General features: G+C 46.4%; 1 protein-coding gene and 1 long non-coding RNA gene across 3 annotated transcripts in view; one reads left to right on the forward strand and one right to left on the reverse strand.

Annotated features, from left to right (window-relative positions):
- The window catches only part of LOC144754954 (uncharacterized), a 94,621-nt gene that overhangs the window by 51,087 nt on the left and 20,701 nt on the right, over positions 1–22,833 (forward strand). For both annotated transcript variants that reach the window (XR_013594813.1, XR_013594814.1), the window contains exon 2: positions 3,693–3,947. This is a non-coding gene — a long non-coding RNA (uncharacterized LOC144754954). The remainder of the gene's footprint in view (positions 1–3,692; positions 3,948–22,833) is intronic.
- Positions 4,201–22,833, reverse strand: part of PRAP1 (proline rich acidic protein 1) — a 43,069-nt gene continuing 24,436 nt past the window's right edge. The window contains exons 4-5 of the mRNA XM_078643314.1: positions 6,319–6,422; positions 4,201–4,689 (exon numbers count right to left, since the gene is read on the reverse strand). Coding sequence (XP_078499440.1) covers positions 4,511–4,689; positions 6,319–6,422 — 283 coding nt within the window. The 3' untranslated portion in view covers positions 4,201–4,510. The remainder of the gene's footprint in view (positions 4,690–6,318; positions 6,423–22,833) is intronic.

Raw genomic sequence — 22,833 nt, forward strand, 5'->3', positions numbered from 1 at the left:
TTTTCGGTGGAGACAATTTCCTTGCAAACAGTCTGTAAAAAGATTTTGGCGTCTGTAAAATCTGACAACTGGAGCAGATGTCAGAGACTGTGGAAAGAAAGGAACTGACGTAAGAGCACTGATGCAGCCCTTTTATGCAGCTCTGCGCCATCACTTACAGAAGTGGTGCAAGGTCGCAAAGGAGGCTGATGGTGCAATTTCTTTGAAAAAGTTCGATTCCACTCTGGTGCCTGGTTATCTTTAAAAGGTAAGGAATCTGCATTTTTTTAGAAGTATCAGTCAGAATTATCTTGTACTTATATAGGTATTCCAGTGTCAGCTCCTCCGCTAAGTTCGGAGGAGCGTCACCCCACTGCTTTGAAACAGTGAAAGAAAGGAAAAATAAAATGATAATACCTTGATGTTATTATAATTTTATCTTGTCCTGCTGCGGCAGCTAGGCGGGAGGGGCTGGCTTCTCTGCTCACAGACCAGGGCAGGGTGAGGAGTGGTGGGCACACTGAAGTTCGCATGACGCTTTTGCTGGCCTGAGAGGGCACTTAGCATGTTCTCCACCCAGGCTGCATTACACTCCGGGTGGAGATACGCCCATGTCCCCAGTCCCCGTCTGGGTGCCGATCCATGGTGCTCAGACCAATCATAACTCTGCATTGTGATTGGCTATGGGGAGCCTGGATGTGCTTCCTGTTCAGCGATTTGGTCCCGACGTGGACGAGAGATTACATGGGAGAGACGCGGAAGGAAGTAAGTGTATTTTTCCTTTTAAACTTTTTTTAGAACCCCCTTACCCCGCTTCCCCCGCCACCTCTGATCCGTGCCAGCCACCACTGCGATATTCCCTTCCATAACAGCAATATATGGACTCATGTTTTGCAGACTGAAATGGTTACATTTATCCAATCCCTGAGGGCAGATTTTAACTTTGCCTCATGCTTAGGTATTAACCTGTGCAGCATATTAATACTATTTTTAGCAGCACTGGTTTGTCTCTTGCTACCACTAGCGCTGGTCTTTGGGGTATTACTGATGCCACTTGCCTACTAGTACAGGAGAATAGGGCCCAGATGTATGAAGAGCTGGGTGCACAAAAGTTGTTGCAAATTGCTCAATTATTTTTGCAACCATTTTGTAATTTTGCAATGTGACCTACAAACTAATAGATTGCTTTGTAAACTCTCTAATCACAGAGGTCAGAGATTGTACTGACTAAAGAATATTAGACATGTCGCTATTTATGACTTTCGATGATTGGCAATGAACAGAGGGATGGTGGCCTGCAAGGAACAGCAGACCACCATCCTTGCGTTTACATTCCCAGATGAGAACCTTTTATCTAAAGCAGCCCATACTCCTTGAAAGAACTGGTTCAGCTTTCAAAAAATATATTTTTCCTATTTGGGAACACATTGAAGAAGAAAGCAATGGTTCTCTGGACCACTGCCGGCATCCCCCTACCGGGGTCGCTCACTATTGACTAATCGATGGTTTGCAACCGCAATTGCAGTAACAAACCATCAATGCATCTCATTGCAAATTACAGTAAGGAAATAAAACCTGTTTTATACCCCTTCCTTAAAAATTAGTCGATAAACCCATTTGTGAATTGAAAAGGCTTTACTGAATTGCAAAATGGGTTAGTAGATAACAAAAGGCCATTTGAATCATATGGTTTGCAACCATAAAATGGCATTGAACATTAGGCCCGAAGTTCTGAATGCACTTGTTGGCTTTACCAACGATGATGGATTTAACCCAGATCTGTGACTCGGGGTAAGTGTCTGAAAAGTTTCAGCGCTCCATCCATCATCTCCTTGTGTTTGCTTTGTTTGCCCTAAGTTGGCAGGGTATGCCCAGACGTGGGTCCCTTGCTCACTTTGCCACTGGATTCAAGCTAGTCTGGCTGATGAAGGGTGTTACCCAGAAACCGGTCCCAGGATGCTTGTTTCCGTTCCAGGGAAGACATGAGTTGGCAGTTCGGGCTGGAGTGATTCCAATGAGGTACAGGGTCAAGACTGATTTGCATATAGATGTGTCTGAACAGGGGTGACGAAATGAGCTAAAGAACAATGATGGATTCAACCCAGATCTGTGACTGGGGGTCTGAAAAGTTTCAGCGCTCCGTCCATCATCTCCTTGTGTTTACCACATAGTAAGTACATCGCATATTATGTGCCATGAGTAATTAGACCATGGGTATTTTTTGTGGATTTCTGTATGGTCTAACCTGGTGGTAAGTTTTAATTGTGAAATTTTGCAGGGTTGTATGAAGACTTCTCTTGAAGCCTTGAAATATGCCCAAGCAAAACATGTGTCTGATGTGTCCTTCACCTCCATCATGCAAAGAAAATAAAATGTATATTTGAAAAGTCTTTCAAATCTCATGTGAATCATTAATCCATTTATTTGGAAAATTCAGGAACAGTTCTTTGCCTCTAATACACTAATACAGAGTGTAAGAGAATATCGTTTTCCGTGTCAAAAAATTCCAATTATCCTAAAACAGTAGTGTATCTCCAGATTTTGGTAGTGATCAATTGGTTGATTGTCAGTTTTCATGTGAGGTTAAAGCACAGCCACCTCTAAATGTTCCCTGGCAGGATGAGGGTCGCTTATTATAGGAAAAGCCTAGCGTTGCATCGCCACTATGTAACTGTTACCCAGCACACTTGAGGATAAAGGGGGATGTTGTCCATCCCATTTTCACCCCTCATTTTCACCACTTGCACCTCCCAAGCATGATGATCCCTCAGAACTGTTACAGCATGGGGGATGGGTTTACAGATGACAGCTATTGTAATACCCTCTCTCTGCCTAAGGTCTCCAACCATGACTGTCTTCACATTTTTGTTTGAAAATTCTTACGCAGAACAAGCTTGATGTGGGAATTGCTACATGGATTGGATATGTAGCCCATTTTTTCCCTTGCCAGATGACCCCACCGCATTATGGGGCAGCGGGAGTTTCATTTATATTAGATTCAACCTCTATTATAGAGGGCTAGACTGATTGAGTTTATGATCAATGTGGTGGAATGAAGAGGGTGTGCATTTTGGAAGCCACTTTAGTGTTGTCCCACTCTATACCAGCATCGTGGGCCTGGAAATCTAATACGACACAAAAATACAATAATAAAACCACTAAATCCGTAGTGGGGGTGTCCCATGCTAAACATTACATAACTTAGTCGAATACCCAGGGAGCCTCAATAGCTGTATGGGAAATAAATATTTAAATATACAGGGTCAGTGTATGCATTAATCACTCACAGAGGGTGCATCTTGCACTCCATATCCAGCATAGCCACAGAGTTTCTATGGCAAATGAGAACAGAGACTGACTTCAGTTGTATTACCTAAGGATTTGGGCAAGGTGATTCCTAGGTCACTTCTCGCATCTTCCTATGGACTAGTGCCAGCTAAGCAGTTGAATGAAGTGAGCAAAGACTACGGGCTGGTATAGATACTAACTATCCCTCCCTGTTTGGTGAGTGCCTCTGAGACCTAGCCTGGCAAATGAGGCCTAGCTATAGATCAGATCAGCCACAGCTCCCATCACTGGACAACATAGTGGAGCCCCACCCATCTACTCCCTTACCAGTCAGATAGGACATCCTAAACTGGTGTCCCACTATGAGTTACCCAGTTACTGTCATTGTGGGGACTCTAATTATCTTGTTTTCTCTGTTGCCCTAGCATAACCAACTGTGCCTGAGATGCTGCTGAGAAGATCGAAGGATCAGCGTTGCCCAAATGGAATCTGCCCAGAATAGAGTTGAGGCAGCCAAGCACTCTGCCAGCCCTTGCGTTCCAGTGTTCTGTCCTGCCTCAGAAGAAACCTTTTTCTATACTGAGCCTCTCCTGAGACTGCATCATCAAAGCCCTGCACTGTGGAACACATCAGTTCAGTGACTTCTCACAATACCAACTCTTTGAACATTTTCTTCTCAAGTAAGTACAGTCACTCATAGGAACGCTCCTTCAATCACCCCAAGCTGTGATTTTGTTCAAACTATGCACACACCCCTAAATGATCATAGATACACCTACCACATACATGGACGAACCCTTCGGTGGAAGAAAACTGGTTACCTATCACTGTCACAAGGGTATTCATAGAGAAGAGGCCAAACAATTATCACTTTTTTGCAGCAATAAAAAACGTATAGTATATTTGTAAGGGAAAGAGAAGCAAACGTCAGGGTCTGTTTCTTACAATATTGTGTTTTACTGGTTAAATCATAAAGTGCCCAAACATTTGATCACTGTCTCTGAAAATCTGCTGGGCCTGCAGTGGTTATTCACATAACAGGCTTTGATTCCCACTATTGACTCTTCAGCAGGAATCGACCCAATTTCATGATCTCTCCAATGGCCAGTCTTCCTCACCACCATTTTGCAATTGATCAGTGTTCCTCTGAACCCTTCTGGGAAGCTCGGAGCTGCGTTCTTCAGTATTTTTTTATTTTGAACGCAGTTAGACATCTTTCTGCTTTTAGTAGATGATGATTTCCTCAGTGATGATGAAGGTGATCGCGGTCTTCTTCAGGCACATTCACCACCTGTGAGTACACTAACTCAACCTGTGCAGCGTAAGCTTCACCATCGCCTTCGACGAAGGGGTGATACAAACTGTCCCGGTCTTCTTCTGCCTCCTCGGAAACCGACCTCAGGTGGGCGAAAGGATCTTCAGCTACAGAGGGGACAAAATTAGAGCTTTCTAAATAAACAATCCCAGCACCACGCGAGGAAAAGACGCAAGTGGGAAAATTAAAAAGCCCAACTCATGCCCAGATTAGGGTTCCCTGATAGACCATGCATTCCTATTAGAACACTGGAGTGTTGGGAGGTCCATTGAAGACAATTAAGTGGCTCACGACCAATAGTTTCTGCTATAGACCTACTGCTGCAACATTCTCTCTTTCACCCAGTTTATTTTAGAACATTCTGCCCTCAGAGGGCGATATGCTCTAATACTCTTATAGCCCTCCTGCTTCCGGCTATATCGGCTGTTAATGGTCCTCTCCCTCGTTATAGACCCTCACTTTGGCTTCAGCCTATAAATTGGGAAAAATTAACAGTTGTAGCCCTCAGAAAAAGCGTATAATTTCTATAATAGAGCCTCCAAAGTTCTGATGGTTATCTCCCCAAATGTGTACAAACAATACACTGGCCATCTGCTCTGCGATCCAGCCAGGAGAAAGGCAGGTCAGAGCATAATTAAAACAGCTGTTTAAAGAATGAAAAACAAAATGTTGCTTTTCTTTCTTCTGCGCTCTTTTTCTAGTTGTATATATTCACAAGGAGAAAAGAGACTTATGGCAACATGTTTATTTTCTGCACTCCTCGAGTATTATAGAAACGTTAGACTCGTTCTGCATGTTTTTACTGTGCCTTTAAAAAAAAAAAACGAATCTGTATTAACCTGCTACAAATATTTTTTACAGCAAATATCTAACCGCTTTTTTGATGTGTTTAATTTTGCACCATATATTCCATTTTCATTCTTCATGTTTGCAAGCATGCTTTCTCTTTCATGTAAAAGAGCTGTGCGCCAACGTTTAGAGTGGTTTAGGGGAAAGGTGAGAGTGCGACCATTCATTATAAAGAATAAAGTACCCCTGCCGTACATGATTAGGATATTGCAAGTCAGCTCGGAGTTCCATAACCTGGCTTTCAGCCTTGTTTCTCTATATATAGTCATGAACCTCCTCGGTAACTTGCATTATTTTTTTAATGTATGGCAGGGGTACTTTAACCTCTTTATAATTTGTACTGCCTTGTTGTTCAATCCCGTTCTTGTTGACTAGTATTACTTGTGCGACTGAATTTCATAATGTAAACTCAAACCTGATTTCATCTTAATGTAGGTATATTCTATCAATGTCCAAGTCTAAAGCTCTCCAACTTTGACTCATGTGGCCTGTACTACAGAAAACCCCCAAATAAATAAAAGGTATGAGGTTGGGTGTTCCCTGATTTTTGGGAGATGAGGGAACCATATATTGCTGGCCATTTTATTCTGTCTCAAGTGACAAACTGTCAGCTCTTACCTCCATCCACCCCTGAGATAATCCTTCCCAATGTAAATGCTTGACAGCTGATTCGGGTTTTAGTTAGAAGCTAGGACCAGGAGAGAGAGCATAAGTCACTTGAGTGGTAATTCGAGGAGAACATTTTGAGATTCTCAGCTGGCTTTGTTTGGTTTACTATACATTTACCGTTAAAGGTACCCAAACTAACTGCAGCTCGCCGGGGCCTATTTGTGGGTGCGGGACCAAGGGATGGTCTGAGGGTGGTTAGGCCTGCGCTAGCTTTGCACCTTTTCCCTTCTGCAGAGCATTGGTGAAGATCAGCATCTGAGGATCAATGTCGTAGGTGATTTCCGCATCCTCGGGGGGCTCGATCTGAATGTCTCCGGGGCCACTGGAACACAAAAAGCACACAGCGTGACACTAAGCATATTAGAACCAAAATATTTCGTAAGTAAAAAAAATAATTTCCTCTCATAGGTTCTCCACAGTAATCACGTTTCGGTTTATGGTGATCTGCTGGGCTTGCAAAATCTTGAGATATATCAGTAGGTATGGCCCGCCCTCATAGACTTTGTGCGTGTTTTTTTCTGAGCAGATAAAGCTTTATTCCCTTACTCAAATATGGTACCCACACCACATGAGGTGCCGCTGGTTCTGCAATATAAATGAGGACGCATTGAGGCAGCCATACAGACAATTCTGACACCAGAGCAGCTTGAAGGAAATAATGCATGTGGTCAGTTTTTAAGGCCAATGTTTTCAATTTTTTCCAAGCGGTTAATGACAGCTGAGATGAAACCACTTTCTTCATAGGTCTAGCTTTACAGAGCTCAGCTGTTCCGATGACCTCATATAATCAGTTCTTTAAAAGAAGAAGTGTATATAGAGAGTGGGCTTTGTGTAAGACCCCTTAAACCAGTGGCTCTCTGTTATTTTTCATGAGCTACCATGTTTTTATTAGATGTCTGTCAAGCCCATGGCATCCCCTACATGGTTACACAATCCCATTAATGTTTCCAGCAGGTTTTGGTAATTGGACAACAATTAGTTCTTTGTTAGGTTGCTTAAGTGTCATAATGTGTAGCTTGAAACAGAGAGCCACTGTTTGTTCTCAGGTTTGTTCCCTTTGCTTACAAGCAGACATTTTAACTGCTGATTTATATCCGGCATAAAGATATACAGCCTGATTCATCAAGCTTAATTGCGCTTGCAAAGGGCCAGATTCTGAGAATCTGGCCCTTTGCGAGTGCAATTTTTGCATTTGGGATTCATCATCCCAAATGCAAAATTCGCTATTAAAGAATTCGCATATTTGCGAGGAATTGCATTTAAGGAATCTCTATTTGAGATTCCTTAAATGCAATTCATGAACCATTTTAAAATAGCGAAATCGCTATTTTGGGCCGCTATTTACGCGAGGTCAAACCTCGTGGTAAATAGCGAAAACTTAGAAAAATGCATTTAAATGCATTTTTCTAAGTTGCATGTTACACACACACATGTCCTTTGGACATGTGTGTGCGCAACACCAATGTAGATTACATTTCAGGGGTGCTACAGGGTGTCCTTTGGACACCCCTGGCACCCTTGAAATCGCTATCTTATTTGCGATTAGCAAATTGCTATTCGCAAATAAGGAATAACTCCCCATTCATTCCTATGAGCCTTTACGCCCATAGGAATGAATGGGGAGTTATTCCTTATTTGCGATTAGCAATTTGCTAATCGCAAATAAGGAATGTGTAGGAATCGCATTTCTTTATGCAATTTCTACATGAATCCCGTTTTGCAAGTCCTTAATAGCGATTCCTTATGAATCGCTATTAGGGGCTCGCAAAACGGGAGAATGATGAATCAGGCTGATATTTCTATTACCTACTTGTTGTGGCTTATTTTTCTGGTTACCATGATAAAATGCTGTTGGTTTAATGGCTTTTTCACAAGTAAAGATATGCACAAGCGCAGGGTGTCCTAGAGGTGCATTGGCAAAGATAATGGGACTCGCTAATAAGTGACAGGGGTAACAACCTTTACAACGCAACTTTTATCACGCAGTGCCTTTACGACGCAACTTTTACAACGCAAACCATTACAACGCATTGCGCTGGGGGGCGCTCTAGGATAGAGAATAGATTTAATTTACTGTCCAACACCTTCCCTACTATCCACGGGGACTGGAGTTGGAATAGTAAATTAAACTATTCACTATCCAGCGCCCCAAAGCACTATGCGTTGTAATGGTATGCGTTGTAAAACTCGCGTTGTAAAAGCATGCAATGTAAAAGCATGCGTTGTAATGTCATACATCCAAGTGACAGTGCTAGCGAGAGCCATTGGATTTGCACATTCTTGTTTAACTATGTCCCATAATTTCACTGTCTTATTTAAGAGGTATATTTTCATTTTTTTTATTTTGCACCAAATTTTCTACTGACAGTGTTATAGTGTGTTTCAAATAAGTATGTTTTACTTTTTTCTAACTATATCTTAGATGTCCTCTTTTTATTAAAGAACGTGGTTGAAGGAACTCGTTATCCACTGACATGAGTGTACACGACCCTAGATACTGAGGGCCAGATGTAGGTAAATTTTATTTACCGACCTCTTAAATACCGAGTCATACCGACTCGGTATTTAAGAGGTCGGAAAATAAAAATACCGAGATGTAGGTAATTGCAGATGTGCAATTACCGAATCGGAAACAGTCGGTAATTTCCGATGTGGTAAATACCGACCAGTTAATGCCCATGCATTCCTATGGGCTTTGAAGCCCATAGGATTGATTGGGCATATACCGGTCGGTATTTACCACATCGGAAAATACCGACTGTCACAAGGGTGCAGGGGGTGTCACTTTGACACCCTCTGGCACCCCCAAAAGAGGCTCGGGTGCCATGTGGCAGGCATACCTGCCCTAAGGGCAGGTCTGCCTGTCATATGGCATAGGTGTGCATGCACACATGTGCATGCACACCAGAAACGGTATTTTACCATCAAGTAGTATTTGATGGTAAAATACCGATGTGGTACTGCTTGTGGGACTCAGAAGAGTCCCACCTACATACCAATTGTCCGGAATCAGTAATGATACCGACTCGGTATTTTACATACTCGGTAAATTTACCTACCGGTAAATTTACCGAGTCTGTAAATTACAGGGCCCTACATGTCAAATTGCTTTTACCGGGTGGTAACGGCCGAATTCGGCCGTTACCACCCGGTAAAAGCCTACCTACATCTGGCCCTGAATGTACTGTATACACCGTGCACTGATTATGTACCGACATGCTCCCTCTCACAGTTCAACGTGATTACGTTGTTTGATCTCGGTACATACTATGCATATGTAAATGTCGCCAGACAAATGCTAATCTATAGATGACACTTTATCAGATATGTAAACGGTAATCTTGCTACGAAAAGCAAATAAAGAAATGTTAACAAAAAAAATGAGTGTACACGACCATGAAAACAGAAATTTTTCTTAGCAGGTACTAGTATTATGTGATTGCTTTCTCACTAACTGCTAGAGGAATCGTCTGCTGACCAAGAGAGTTACTGCTGTAGCAGTCAGGAAGCTGTGTGATCTGGTGCCTGGCCATGTACACTGAACAGTGAAGCGAAATGTAGACACAGGCAATCTGAAAATTGTCTTCTTTGAATTAGTCAACCAGTGCTGTACTGGAGTGTAGTGTTTGTGGGCTCTTGACAGTGCAGAGGCATGTAGGGTATCAGTGTGACGGAAAGTAAGAAAACAGAATTTACAACCTAGAGGCCCAGATTTAAGTCTTGGCAATGGTGCACAGTCACACATCGTGACGCAAAGTAGCAAAGTCTTGCAAGTGCACTTACTTTTAGGGTAAAAGGTATTTTGCACCAAAAGGTGCCCATTCTCTCTTATTTTGCGCTGATTTGCACCCTTTGCATCAAGGAGGCTTTACTTAGGTCTTACTTTGGCAAAGCCCAATCTACAAAGATAGCCATATTGGGTTTGCAGCAAAGACTAATGCCTCCTTGAAGAAATTTTTTTGACTTCTCCAAACATTCCACACAAATGGCATGAATGTTGTGCTGCACAGCACACATACAATGTGCAGAATGTAGTAGAATTTATCTAGGCACAGAATTTTATCTTAAAAGAACAAATCGGATTCTAGACATGTATAAACTTCAGCACCATGGTTCAAGTGTGTGTGTGTGGGCATGTGCGCGCATGTGTGTGTGCGCGCCAGTACAGAGGATGACAGCCGCAGGCCACTGTTGTGGATATGTTGGATATTTTAGGCATATTGAATAAAAACAAGTACTTCTGTGAGTTACCAGCTCAGCCTGTTAATGGTGTTAGTCTCCAAGACTGAGAGGGTGCTCTTCAAATACCCAACTATGTTTGCGTTCATAAAAGCTTAGCGTTATTCTTACACTTTCACTAAAGCAAGTAGTTGCAGAATTAAACAAGCATTTACAATGCAACGGTTTCGCCTTTGGAGAAGTTAGAGCTATTGGCATTGTAAATGACAAAATTTGTATGTATGTGTTGGTTTTGAAAACAGATAAATAAATGGCATTGTCATTTACATTGCCAATAGCTTAATCTCTCGCAAATGTGAGAACTATTGTACCCTACAGACGAGCTCAGCAGACAGCAATTACTACCACCCACACACACACCCAGAGCCAGCCACACACACCCAGAGCCAGCCACACACACAACCAGAGCAGTCACATACACACACACACTGGAGCAGTCACACACACACACACACTGGAGCAGTCACACACACACACACACACACACACTGGAGCAGTCACACACACACACACTGGCGCAGTCACACACACACACACACACACACTGGAGCAGTCACACACACACACACACACACACTGGAGCAGTCACACACACACACACACACACTGGAGCAGTCACACACACACTGGAGCAGTCACACACACACACACACACACACACACTGAAGCAGTCACACACACACACACACACACACACTCTGGAGCAGTCACATACACACACACCCAGGAGCAGTCACACACACACACACACACACACACACTCTGGAGCAGTCACATACACACACACTCTGGAGCAGTCACACACACACCCACCCAGGAGCAGTCACACACACTCTGGAGCAGTCGCATGCACGCACACACTGGAGCAGTCACACACGCACACACACACTGGAGCAGTCACACACACACACACTGGAGCAGTCACACACACACACACACACACACACTCTGGAGCAGTCACATGCACGCACACACTGGAGCACCTTGGTTGGATGAATTATTGATGAAAGAGGTGCTGTATAGTAAAAGAGAAGAGTGGCGACCTAACTGCACCTGATTGGGATGTGGCACAGGCAGAAGAGCGCCAATAAACATTCCAGTTCCATGCCTGAAATTCCTTGGTAGAAGCTGATCGGAAGCACGGAGCCGTAGTGGGCTGCTGAATATTGCAAATACCTCAAGGAGGGCAGTAGAGGGGAGGTTTTTGTGGTGGACTCAAGTGAACTAGCTGTCAATTGATGGTTAATTGCTGCGTGGTTTTGGACAAGTTGGGAAGTTGAGGCACTGCTGCTACAAGACCCTGAATTAAATGAGTGCCCGAAAACATCCCTTTCTGTTTGTTCATTTTACATATATATATATATATATATATATATATATAGTGTTCGAAGTCAGTAAAAATTACGTGGTTCGTTGGCTCGGATTTGAAATAGATGCCTTGTTATTCTGTCTGATTTACAATGCTTTTTATTTTAAAATGTTTCAAGTTGGATTTACAATGTTATTTTTATTATAATGTTTTAAATAACATTGAATGTAGTTGTTTATACAATATCTAGCACAACATTTTTAAAGACGAAAATATATTATTTAAACAGGTTTTATCATTTCAATCTATTTAACTTCTGTGAAAGTGAATATGAGGTTAGTGTACCTTCCTAAAGGGAGCTCAAACTACTAACACAAAGAAAGTAGGAAAAAGTTTTTTTTTAAAGTAACATTACTTTTCTAAACAGCAACTCATTTGAAGGTTTAAGTTTCTCTAAGAGCACAAATCTACTGTAAATATGAGATCAGATCAGCTAATAACTTTTTCCACCTCTGAAAGCTCTAATTTCATAAATGTAAATTGAAAATAAAAAAACAATAAATTCTATGTCTATCAAATTACACTTTTTTAAATTAAGAGGGTATGGATTGTCTGAAGAAACAGATGTGGAAAGTTAATGCAGGACTTAAGTACCGACCTCTCTTGTTAATTGTCTTTACCCAATTAACATACAATATCAATATGGCATAAAGGCATACAAATCCATACTTCTCCTCACATTTGCAACCAGCTGAGTTAATGTTTGTAATTAACACCGCAATATTCATGTACGTCTTCCTGTTCCTAGGGCAAGGAGTTAAATTTAACAGCTCATATTCCAGTAACATGGTGTCCAGGAGTGCACCCCTTATGTTTTGAAAGTAGCATGTTAGCACTCTAGTAGTCTATTAGAATTCTGTGGGATTCATACTGCTACCCAGTTCAGTAAATATGCACATACAAGAATCACATGCATGCCACCTGCCCCAGCTCAACACACGCTGGGGAGAGGGAAGGGTCTCTGGGGAGAGGGAAGGGTCTCAGTTATGGGGGGTTGAGCATATTACGCCAGATAATGGCAAGACCACGTATCTTATATTTTTCCAGTGCAATCGTTCTTTTTGCATCTGGATCATTATAATTCAGTTACAACTGGTCCACTGGAATTTTCACAAAGGGTACACAGTGTCCTCGTATGATGGTACAAAAAATAAATGGGTGACTGTAGCATTTGTTTCAGATGCAAAGCATGGAATGTGTTTTTCAAAGACGTACGATCTTTGGTACAGATTCTTGCAATTTTAAGTCAGGCCATGTTTAACAAAGTCACAATTCTCTTAAAAAATTGATCACGCTCGTATAATACTACGGTTGTCTGATTTCTGACTGGCAATCGAACCACTTAGGTTGTTCTCAGAAGGAAGACAGAGGAGACACCTTAAAGTGCTTTGTTTTGCTCTGAGAGCTGACCCTTTTCACCTCTTCCTTGCTCTGAATTACTCAAAACTCCCCTGTATCACCTCAACCTACTCATGTGGATACAAGCCTTCCTGTCCCATAAACAGTTCATCGTTTTGACCCGGGCCAAACTTCCCTGGAGCGGATGTCACGTGACTCTCAGTTGGCAGGAATGAAACACTTCTTAAGACGGTCACGTGAATATGCGGATGGCATATCATTGAATTTACGTAGCTCAGTCCTGCGTACATGAATGAGTAAGGCCGTAAGGTTTACACAGTAAGCAAGAGGTTAATAAACAATGTGCACTGGGCCCTAACAGCGTCCCTTGATCTATTACACATACACTCAGAGCCGCCTTTGTTAAGTTAGCGCCCTGGGCTGGGAGAAATGTGGCACCCTTGCTGATGCTTAGTGAATTAAATGAGACAGCAGGGGGGCGTTTGACTTCACTGGTCAGGCCATGGCAGAGGTGTGACTGGCCCCTGAGCACAAACATCTCCGGACCGCCCCCAGCGCGCCTAAATCACCGATAGCTCAGCAGCCTCCGCTGATGATGACTTTGTTGGTGAATGTTGGTGAGACGGTGAAGAGCTGCCAAGGGGGGTATTGGGATGGTAAAAATAGTGCCCACTGTGTGATAATGAGGGATTAGAACCACTTTAAACTGGAAAATCAGAAAGAAACGTGCACACATGGACAAGGCTGAAGCAAGATGACGGCCTGCTGCTGTTGGCATCAACTTAATGCACACAGCTCCCTGCGCCCCTCTATATTGGCGGCCTCCCATGCTAAATGAAGGCCCAGTGTTACACAACTGTTCAATGAGGATTCTCCCATTACCACTGTCTGGTACTGCGCTTTATCAAACTCCACCATGACATGCTATATTCTTTTTATCAACACACTTAGGATCTAGTGGGATCTGTTAGAGCCAAGAAATACTGATCCCGTCAAGAATTATAATGCTATATTCTTTCACACTGCCTTGCGTTAAACTATGTCTCATACTAGCATAATGTACTCTTTTGCTGCAGCTATTCTGCACTGGCGCCTATGGGATAATAAATAATATTCTGTGTGACAATGCACTACAGACCACAATATTTACAGTAACGTTGCTATACTGTACCACAATGGATGGGCACACTCTGCATGATTTACATCTGCCCTGTATCATCGTAGACGTACACCTATTCCTCTGACAGTTTTTACACATGTGATAAACTACACCGCAGTAACTACTGTGTAACACAGAGCACCATCCACGCCGCACTGTGCCCGCAACAACACAAACTGGGTGATACAGAACGACTTGCTGTAGTACACACACATTTCAATCAGTACAAGCACAATGGCAAAGATAACTTAATAATTTGAGCATTGCTATTGGCTGTCACTGAAGTACAGCGGCAAAACTTCTGTGCACATCTGCACCGCATCCTTTCCCAGAAAGCCCTCATCCGAAGCAGCGCAGCGAGAAGCGTGTGGGTAAGGCGGCAGGAATGTTAATAAACAAGCGCCTCTGGGCATGTTTCTTGCTCCCGATTCAAGCGCCTGCTGATCAGACGGCTTCCCTCCTCCCCCCGGCAACAGAAAGACACAGACGGAGACACCCGAGCACGGGGAGACGCGCGGAGCTTCCACAGGCTGGAAGCCGCGCCGCCTCCCTCAGGCCGGAGGACGACACACTGACCCCTCCATCCCCGGATCACCTTCTGCCGCCGGCCGCCTCCCCTCGGGTCGCTGCAGGCAGCGCGCGCCCGGGTCCCCGTCCAGCCGGGGCCTCTCCTCGCCCTGCAGTGGCCGAGGAGGTTGTAGCTTCTCTCGGCTTTGAGATAACCCGGGCCTCGGCTCCCGTTACTTGTTGCTCAGCAGCAGCGACACCATCCGCTGCCGCACCGGGAGGAGCCTGAGCGCGTCACCGCGACGTCAGGCAGTTTCCAACTTTTTTTCAATCTACAATATTCCTCCCAGCAAAGCAAATACATTCGGCAATAGTTTGGTTTATTTTTGCGGGCAAAACTTTACCATTATAGCATTGATATTTTTTCCAGTTGAAATAGTCATGGATTAAATAAATAACAAGCGGGAGGGGGCGGGAAAGGGGGAGGAGAGACGCAGAAGACGGCCGGAGCAGGAAGGCGGGTGCCGGCTCAATGCCGGACCAGATTCGGGGGCGGGAGAGAACACGGGCGGCGGGAGGGGGGCGGGAGAGAACACGGACGACGGGAGGGGGGCGGGAGAGAACACGGACGGAGGGAACGGGAAAAAACGTAACTCCGCCCAGGGAAAAAATCTCAGGAACGCCCCCGAATCTGGTCCGGCCTTGACGGACAGATCAGGCACCCAATGGCTAGCCTCCATTTATGGAGCTAGCCAATGAGAGCCGGGGGACGTTCCCGAAGTCCTTATTGTCAACATAGGATTTCACCTGCGCTGAAAAGCTGCGCAGAGCGCAGCCTTTCGGCAGGCGAAACCCAAAAATTGGCAGAAATTGATGGTGTTTTCTGGTTGTTCTTACTGGAAGGAAAGGCTTTCAATGAGAGAACCATACTGCATTACCAGGTGCCATTGATCACAGTACGGAAAGTATTACCAGTATAAGTAAAAGATCTCTTGTGTATGTGTATGTCATTACCCCCAGGTCCCTCCGCCCTCGACACCTTCATGGACAAATGAGATTACTCTATCTCCGACAGAAAAAAAGAAAGAAGGAATGCTGGACCTATCCCCCCCCCTCCCGCCGGGAGTACATAAGGGTACAAGTCCCTCTGTTCTTTTTTTCTGTCATTCTGACAGGAAGGATTGAAGCACGAAGAGCTTGAAGACGCTCCTGCGCTGGACTTACCTTTTGGATTCGTTCTTCTGGATCTTTGGCCTCTCCCCCCCTGCCGGGCTTGGGGGGAGTGGAGGGCTGTTTTGCGCTTGTGATGGCCGCGCGTGGGTGTTTGCACCGCGTGGGCTCGGTGCTCACCCGATGGCCGCCCCTCCTGGTCTGCCGGGCTTACTGGGGGGTGTGGCCTCCTGTGCGGTCCCGGATTGGCTGCTGGGTGTTGATGCCTTCCGGTTTCCGCTGCCTGACTTCTGTCCTGTGGGCAGTCAGGTGCTCCTGTCCCGGCGGTTTTGTGGCAGATTTCAAAACGCGGGGCGGTGGTGAGTACCGCATAGCGGTTTTGGCTATTTCCTTTTGCTTCCTGTTCTGTCGTGCTGTTGGTCTTCTGTTCATTTTCAGGATGGGCAAATGTTTGAAGAAGAGGCATCATAGAGGTCTTCTTCCTCTTTGTTCAGTTCCTCTCGCTCTCCTTCTCCTGCCAGGTCCAGACGCCATGGTGGGGATGATGATGCGCGCTTGAAGCGCTTGATTAGGGAGACCATTTCGGACATGGGTGCTAGTATGTCACGCAGCAAGAGGGCGGCGTCGGCTCCTGTTTCCTCTGGGTCCTCTGGTGATGAGTCTGCGGGTGCAGAGGACTCTGACCTAAAGGGGAAGTATATTGACAAGGACGCCCTGCCGGAGATTTTGCAGCATGTTAAGGAGAACATGGGTTTCACTGATGTGGCTGCTCCCAGTACGTCTGGGGGTTCCTTATTTATTTATGTATTTATTATTTAAGTTTGTAGAGCGCGACAGCTACCCCTAAGGGTTTCCCGGCGCTAAGATTGTGCAGCTAATAGGGTCAGGTAAAGGCGAATGCAGTTATTGATCAAAGAGCCAGGTCTTAACAGCTTTGCGGAAGCGAGAGTGACTATCCTCCGCCCGAATGATCAGAGGAAGGGAGTTCCATAACTTAGGCCCCAAATAGGCAAAAGAACGGCCTCCCATTCTTGAAAGTTTGACCCTCGGCACAGAGAAAAGGATTTGGGAGGAGGATCTAAGGGAGCGGGTAGGAGAATACGGTTTCACCGGGGTCTGAAGATAGCTAGGGGCCACCTTCTGCCTGATCTTGTGCATGTAAGTAAGCGCCTTGAACTTCACACGGTTTTCAACCTTCAGCCAATGAAGTTTACGAAGGTGGCTGGATACATGGTCGGTTTTGCGGCATCCGCTAAGCAGACGCACAGCGGCGTTTTGTACCAACTGAAGGTGGCGCATGAAAGCCTTGGCCGCCCCCAGGTAAAGTATGTTACCATAATCCAACCGGGAGGTGACCAAGGCACTCACGACCGATCGCCGGGTATCAACAGGCAGCATCCACAAGATCTTTCTCAACCAACGTATAATGGTGAAGCATGTGGATGATACCTTATTTACTTGGCATTGCATTGTCATATCCCTGTCAATAACAACACCGAGATTACGAACCTGTTCAACAGGTGCTGGAAGGGGGCCGAGTTCGACAGGCCAGTGCCTCGAAGTCCAAAAGTCAGGTTTATGGCCCAGAACAAGGACCTCGGTCTTACCCACATTCAACTTAAGAAGGTTATGATCCATCCACTTGGTAATTTTGCCCAGCCCAACTGAGAGGAGAGAGGTGGAGGCCTTGTCGGATTTGGCGAGCGAAAAGACAATCTGCGAGTCGTCAGCGTACGTAAATAAAGTAAGACCGACGCTGTCTGCTATGTGGGCTAAGGGGGTGACATACAGATTGAAAAGAAGGGGGCTAAGAATGGAACCTTGAGGGACACCGTGAGGTTGGGGATAAACATTGGACGTGGCAGATTGGGAAAAGATTTGAAAAGTGCGATCTGCAAGAAAAGAGGCCAGCCAACCCAGGGCCGATCCTGCAACGCCCATGATGGCTAAGGCGTCCAGGAGGATTTTGTGGGAAATGGTGTCGAACGCCGCGCTGAGATCAAGTAGTATCAGCGCGGCTGTCTCCCCTCTGTCAAGCAAAGAACGGAGATTCTCTGTAACACCTAGGAGCGTTGTTTCTGTTCAGAAACCTGACTGGAATCCAGACTGCGAAGGGTGTAGTAAGTTATTTATGGTCACAAACTGGGTAAGGTGACGATGAATGTGACGTTCCAGCACCTTAGAAAAAGCAGGTAACAATGAGATAGGGCGGTAATTCGAAAGAAGTTCGGGGTCTGCAGAAGGCTTCTTCAGGAGTGGCGTGACCATGGCGTGTTTCCAGATGGCCGGGACTGTGGCAGTCTTAAGCGATAGGTTCAATGTGGAGCAGATTGCTGACAATTGCTGGGGTTCGAGGGACCTAAGTACGGCAATGGGTAAAGGATCCAGAGGGGAACCTGATTTTATTTTGCAGAGAGTATCAAGGAGGCAATCAGGCTCAAGATCAAGCCAAGTCAATAGCGGGCAGGGGATAGGGGCCGGATGACGAGTGGCCTCCTTGAGGAAAGTCGATTGGACCGTAGGATTATGACCCTGCTTACAAATGGAGATGTCCTGGTGGATCTTGTCCACCTTATTTATAAAGAACTGGGCCATGTCGTCGCATCTTCGGCTCGACAAGGGGGGAGCTTTGGCTATAGTGAGAGACCCTGCAATGTTTTTGACTAGGCCAAACAAAACTTTGGATTTGTCAAGGGCCTCTTCTATAGACTTCGCCACAAAATTGGCCCTAGTAGAGGCACAGGCTGTATGGTAGGTTTTTAAAGCGCTTCTATAGACAAGAGCAGATGACTTAGAATAATCTTTACGCCAAACGCGTTCCAGCTTCTTACAGCGGCATTTCTCGACCTTTAGCGTCTCTGTATACCAAGGAGCTGGAGTCTTGTGAGGCACACCCTTCTTTAACGAAATAGGGAGACAAATATCGATGGCAGTTTTTAGCCAAGCATCCATCGAGGAGGCTGCGGTTTCCGCATCCACTGACATAAGTAGTTCTGCAGGGAGGTGGGTTGCTAACACTTTGTTTAAAGAACAAATGTCCAATTTTTTCCAAGCCCTCTTGCTTTCCGCAAGGGTATCATCAGGAGAAACTCAAGCAGTCCTGGATGTAATCCTGAAACTGACCAAGAAATGATCGGACCAAAGGACGGGTAAGGCCGGATAACATATCAAGTCAGGCAGATTCGAGAAGATGGGGTCCAATAGGTGTCCACCTTTATGAGTGGGGCCGGAATTAAGAAGGGTGACATTCATTGCCTGACAGTCAGCAATCAAGGTTCTGGCTGCACTGTTGTTAGGGTCGCCTAAGTGAATGTTGAGGTCACCTACCAATAGAAAGGAACTGGACTTAATCAAAAATGAAGCAATGAGGTCGGACAGATGGGAAACCCAGTCGTTAACAGGTCCCGGAGGGCGGTAGATTAATAAACCGGACAGCGAAGTTTTGGGGTGAAGAACAAGTTTGAAGGACGTGTCATCCAATTGGCATTGATATATATTTTTAAAAACAATAGCGATGCCGCCACTAACTTGAGCCCCTATGTCACACCTGACAATGGCATAATTGGCTGGCAGTGCCTCCGCGATGTCTGGGCCAGGACTATTGTGAAGCCACGATTCAGTAACAAAAAGGGCATCAGGCTGTTTGTCATTTAGGAGATCAAAGATCTCGCGCCTGTGCTTGGGTATGGACCGGCAGTTCATACTGTAACAGTTATAAACAGTTTCAGAATTAATCAACGATTTAGGAGTGCAGCTGCGACAAAGCTAAGGAACTTCAAGTGACAGGGGGCAGTTAGAGCAGAATTGGAGAGATTTGCTGGTAGGACTGAACAAGGAGCATGCCCCTTTACTATGGGACCTGTAGGCTCGCAGAAGATTGGCACTGCATGTAAGTCTAGGAGACGAATCAGCAGTTTGACCAGGGGGTAAGGGCCCTGGGCCCGTCAGGGCGCAGACGGGAACGCCGCTCCATAAATACCGGAAGAGGGTGGGGCGGAAGAGCCAACTGGTCTGCAACCCGGCGCCTCCACCAAGATGGCGGCTTCCCTTACAGCGTCCCGCGTCAGCTCCTAATCGGCTGTGGGGACAGCTGTGAGGGTCAGGTAAGTTACAGAATGCCCCCGACGTGAGACACTCCCTAAATATAATAAAAACAAATATTAAAAAATCGATTTGTGCAAAATGGGCAAAGCATCAATTCGAGCAGCAATTTAATAAAAGCAATGGCCTAAACCCCGGCTTTCCGCCTCCGGGCATAAGTTAGCAGCAATTACTGGGGGAGCGGAGAGCCGCGTTTAAGTAGTGGTGAGGGCGTGGCGGAAGAGCCAACTGGTCCGCAACCCGGCACCTCCACCAAGATGGCGGCTTCCCTTACAGCGTCCCGCATCAGCTCCTAATCGGCTGCGGGGACAGCTGTGAGGGTCAGGTAAGTTACAGAATGCCCCCGAAGTGAGACACCCCCTAAATATAATAAAAACAAATATTAAAAAAAATTTGTGCAAAATGGGCAAAGCATCAATTCGAGCAGCAATTTAATTAAAGCAATGGCCTAAACCCCGGCTTTCCGCCTCCAGGCATAAGTTAGCAGCAATCTCAATTTACTGCAGCAATTTCAGAGTTCTGCCACTGTGGATGTCCCGGTGCACCCCTTTATAAAGGATGTTCTGAAGCGGGAGTGGGCTGATCCGGATCGTATTCTGGTTCCGCGCTTTATGGCCCACCTTTACCCCCAGCAGGATATGGCTACGGAACTCCCGGATTCGATCCCCATTAACTCCTTTGTGGCTAGTTTGGTGGGTCGCACTTCCTTGTCGGCGGACGCTGTGCTGAAGGATCCTGTTGATAAAAAGGCGGACGTTGCTCTCAGGAAAGTTTATTCTGGATCCCATCTGGCTTTGAGGGCCGGTGTTTATGGAACTTATGGGTGGCAGTCTCTGCTGTCAGACATTAAGTCCCTCTATCAGTCGATGGATGATGCCACGGACTCTTCCGCTCTTCTTGGACACATCGAGCGTCAGGTGGAGCTTCTTTCTGATGTCTCTTTTGACATTGTGCGGGCTGCTGCACTCTCTCGGGGTGCTTGTGTGGCGGCTCGTCGCTCTCTTGTGCTTAAGGACTGGAAGACGGACTCTGCGCAGAAGGCTTGTGCTTTGCGTTTGCCCTTCCAGGGTTCTATGCTGTTTGGGGGGGAGTTGGAAGACAAGTTGCATAAACTGTTTAAAGAGAAGAAGCACTCTTCTTCTTTTAAGGCTTCTTCTGCTGCTCCTGCTCCCTTTAAGCCTAAGCCTTTCTTTCGTTCTTCCTCTCGTAGGCAGTTTCGGAAGGGACAGGGGAGGTTTGCTTCTGGTCGGGGTCGGGATCATAAGGCTAGGTTCCCTCCTCCTGCTAAGCCTCGTTCCTGACTCTTTGGCTGTGGTTCCTGGGTTGGTGGTAGGAGGGCGGCTGCGCTTCTTCCTGGATGCCTGGGTTCAGTCCTGTTCCGACGCTTGGGTGTTGGATGTCCTGCAAGAGGGTTATGTAGTAGAGTTCTCTGTTCCCCCTCCGGACTCCGGTGTCCGCCCGACTCCCTGGCCTGCTTGCCGGTCCAAGAGGGCTCATCTCTCTTAAGGGGTGGAGGTTCTTCTTCTAAAGGGAGCCATTCAGGAGGTCCCTCCTGCGGAGGTAGGGTCGGGCTTCTATTCCCTGATTTTTCTTGTGCCGAAGATTACTGGGGGGTTACCGCCTGGTTCTGGATTTGAGGGTAATGAACCGGTGGGTTCTGAGGATTCCCTTTCGCATGGAGACTCTGCAAAGGGTGATTCCCTTGGTCCTTCTGGGTCACTTCATGTGTACCCTGATTCTTCAGGATGCTTACTACCACGTTCCGGTGCATCCTCGGTCCCGTCGCTTCCTGCGGTTTTGTGTGCAGGGGCGTCACTTCCAGTTCCAGGTGTTGCCCTTCGGTCTGAGGTCTGCCCCGGGGGTCTTTACGAAGGTGGTGGCTCCCTTGGTCGCCTGGCTTCATCTTTAGGGGGTGATGGTGTATCCCTACCTCGACGACTGGTTGATCCATGCTCCATCTCGGGTCCTGTTGTTGGAGGCCAGGGAGGTGGTTTGCTCTGCGTTATGTCAGCACGGGTTTCTGATCAACTTCCCGAAGTGTCAGTTGTCCCCGTCTCAGGACTTGGTGTTCATTGGGGCCCGGTTTCGTACGGACCTCAACCATGTGTTCCTGCCTGACCCTCGTATCCTGACCCTGGTTTCCCTGGCTAGGCTGTTTCGGGCGGGGGGTTGTTTTCCTGTGCGCCTCTGGTTGCGTCTTATGGGTCTGATGGTGGCGACAGTCTTTACGGTGGCTTGGGCTCGGTTCCACCTGCGCCCCCTGTGGGGTTATCTTCTGTCCCTCTGGAATCCGTTGTCCGGGAATTTGGAGTTCCTTCTGCCTGTTTCTCCTGTGGTCCTCCCGACTCTTCTTTGGTGGTCGACCCGTTTACATCTGTGTCAGGGTCTCCCTTTGCAACCTTCCCCTTCTCTGGTCTTGACTACGGATGCGAGCTCCCTGGGGTGGGGAGCGACCTTGGGGTCTCGGTCCCTTCAGGGTTGTTGGTCCGTCCTGGAGTATCGCCGGTCCTCCAACTGGAGGGAGTTGACGGCTGTTAGTCGGGCTGTGATGGGGTTTCGTGGCCTGCTCCTCGGTCGGAATGTTCTGGTGCGTTCCGACAATATGGTGACTGTGGCGTATCTGAACCATCAAGGGGGGCTCCGTTCGGCCTCTCTGAACGCTGTGGTTGTTCCCCTGTTCTGTTGGGCGGAGGGTCGCCTTCTGTCTCTGACGGCGATTCACATTCGGGGAGTGGACAACTGTGTGGCGGATGCCCTGAGTCATTGCTTTCCGGGGTCGTTGGAGTTGTCTCTCACCCGGGTTGCGTTTCGGCTTGTGTGCGTGAGGTT

The sequence above is a fragment of the Lissotriton helveticus genome, chromosome 5_1 (genome assembly GCF_964261635.1).
Source record: "Lissotriton helveticus chromosome 5_1, aLisHel1.1, whole genome shotgun sequence".
NCBI classification, from domain to species: domain Eukaryota; kingdom Metazoa; phylum Chordata; class Amphibia; order Caudata; family Salamandridae; genus Lissotriton; species Lissotriton helveticus.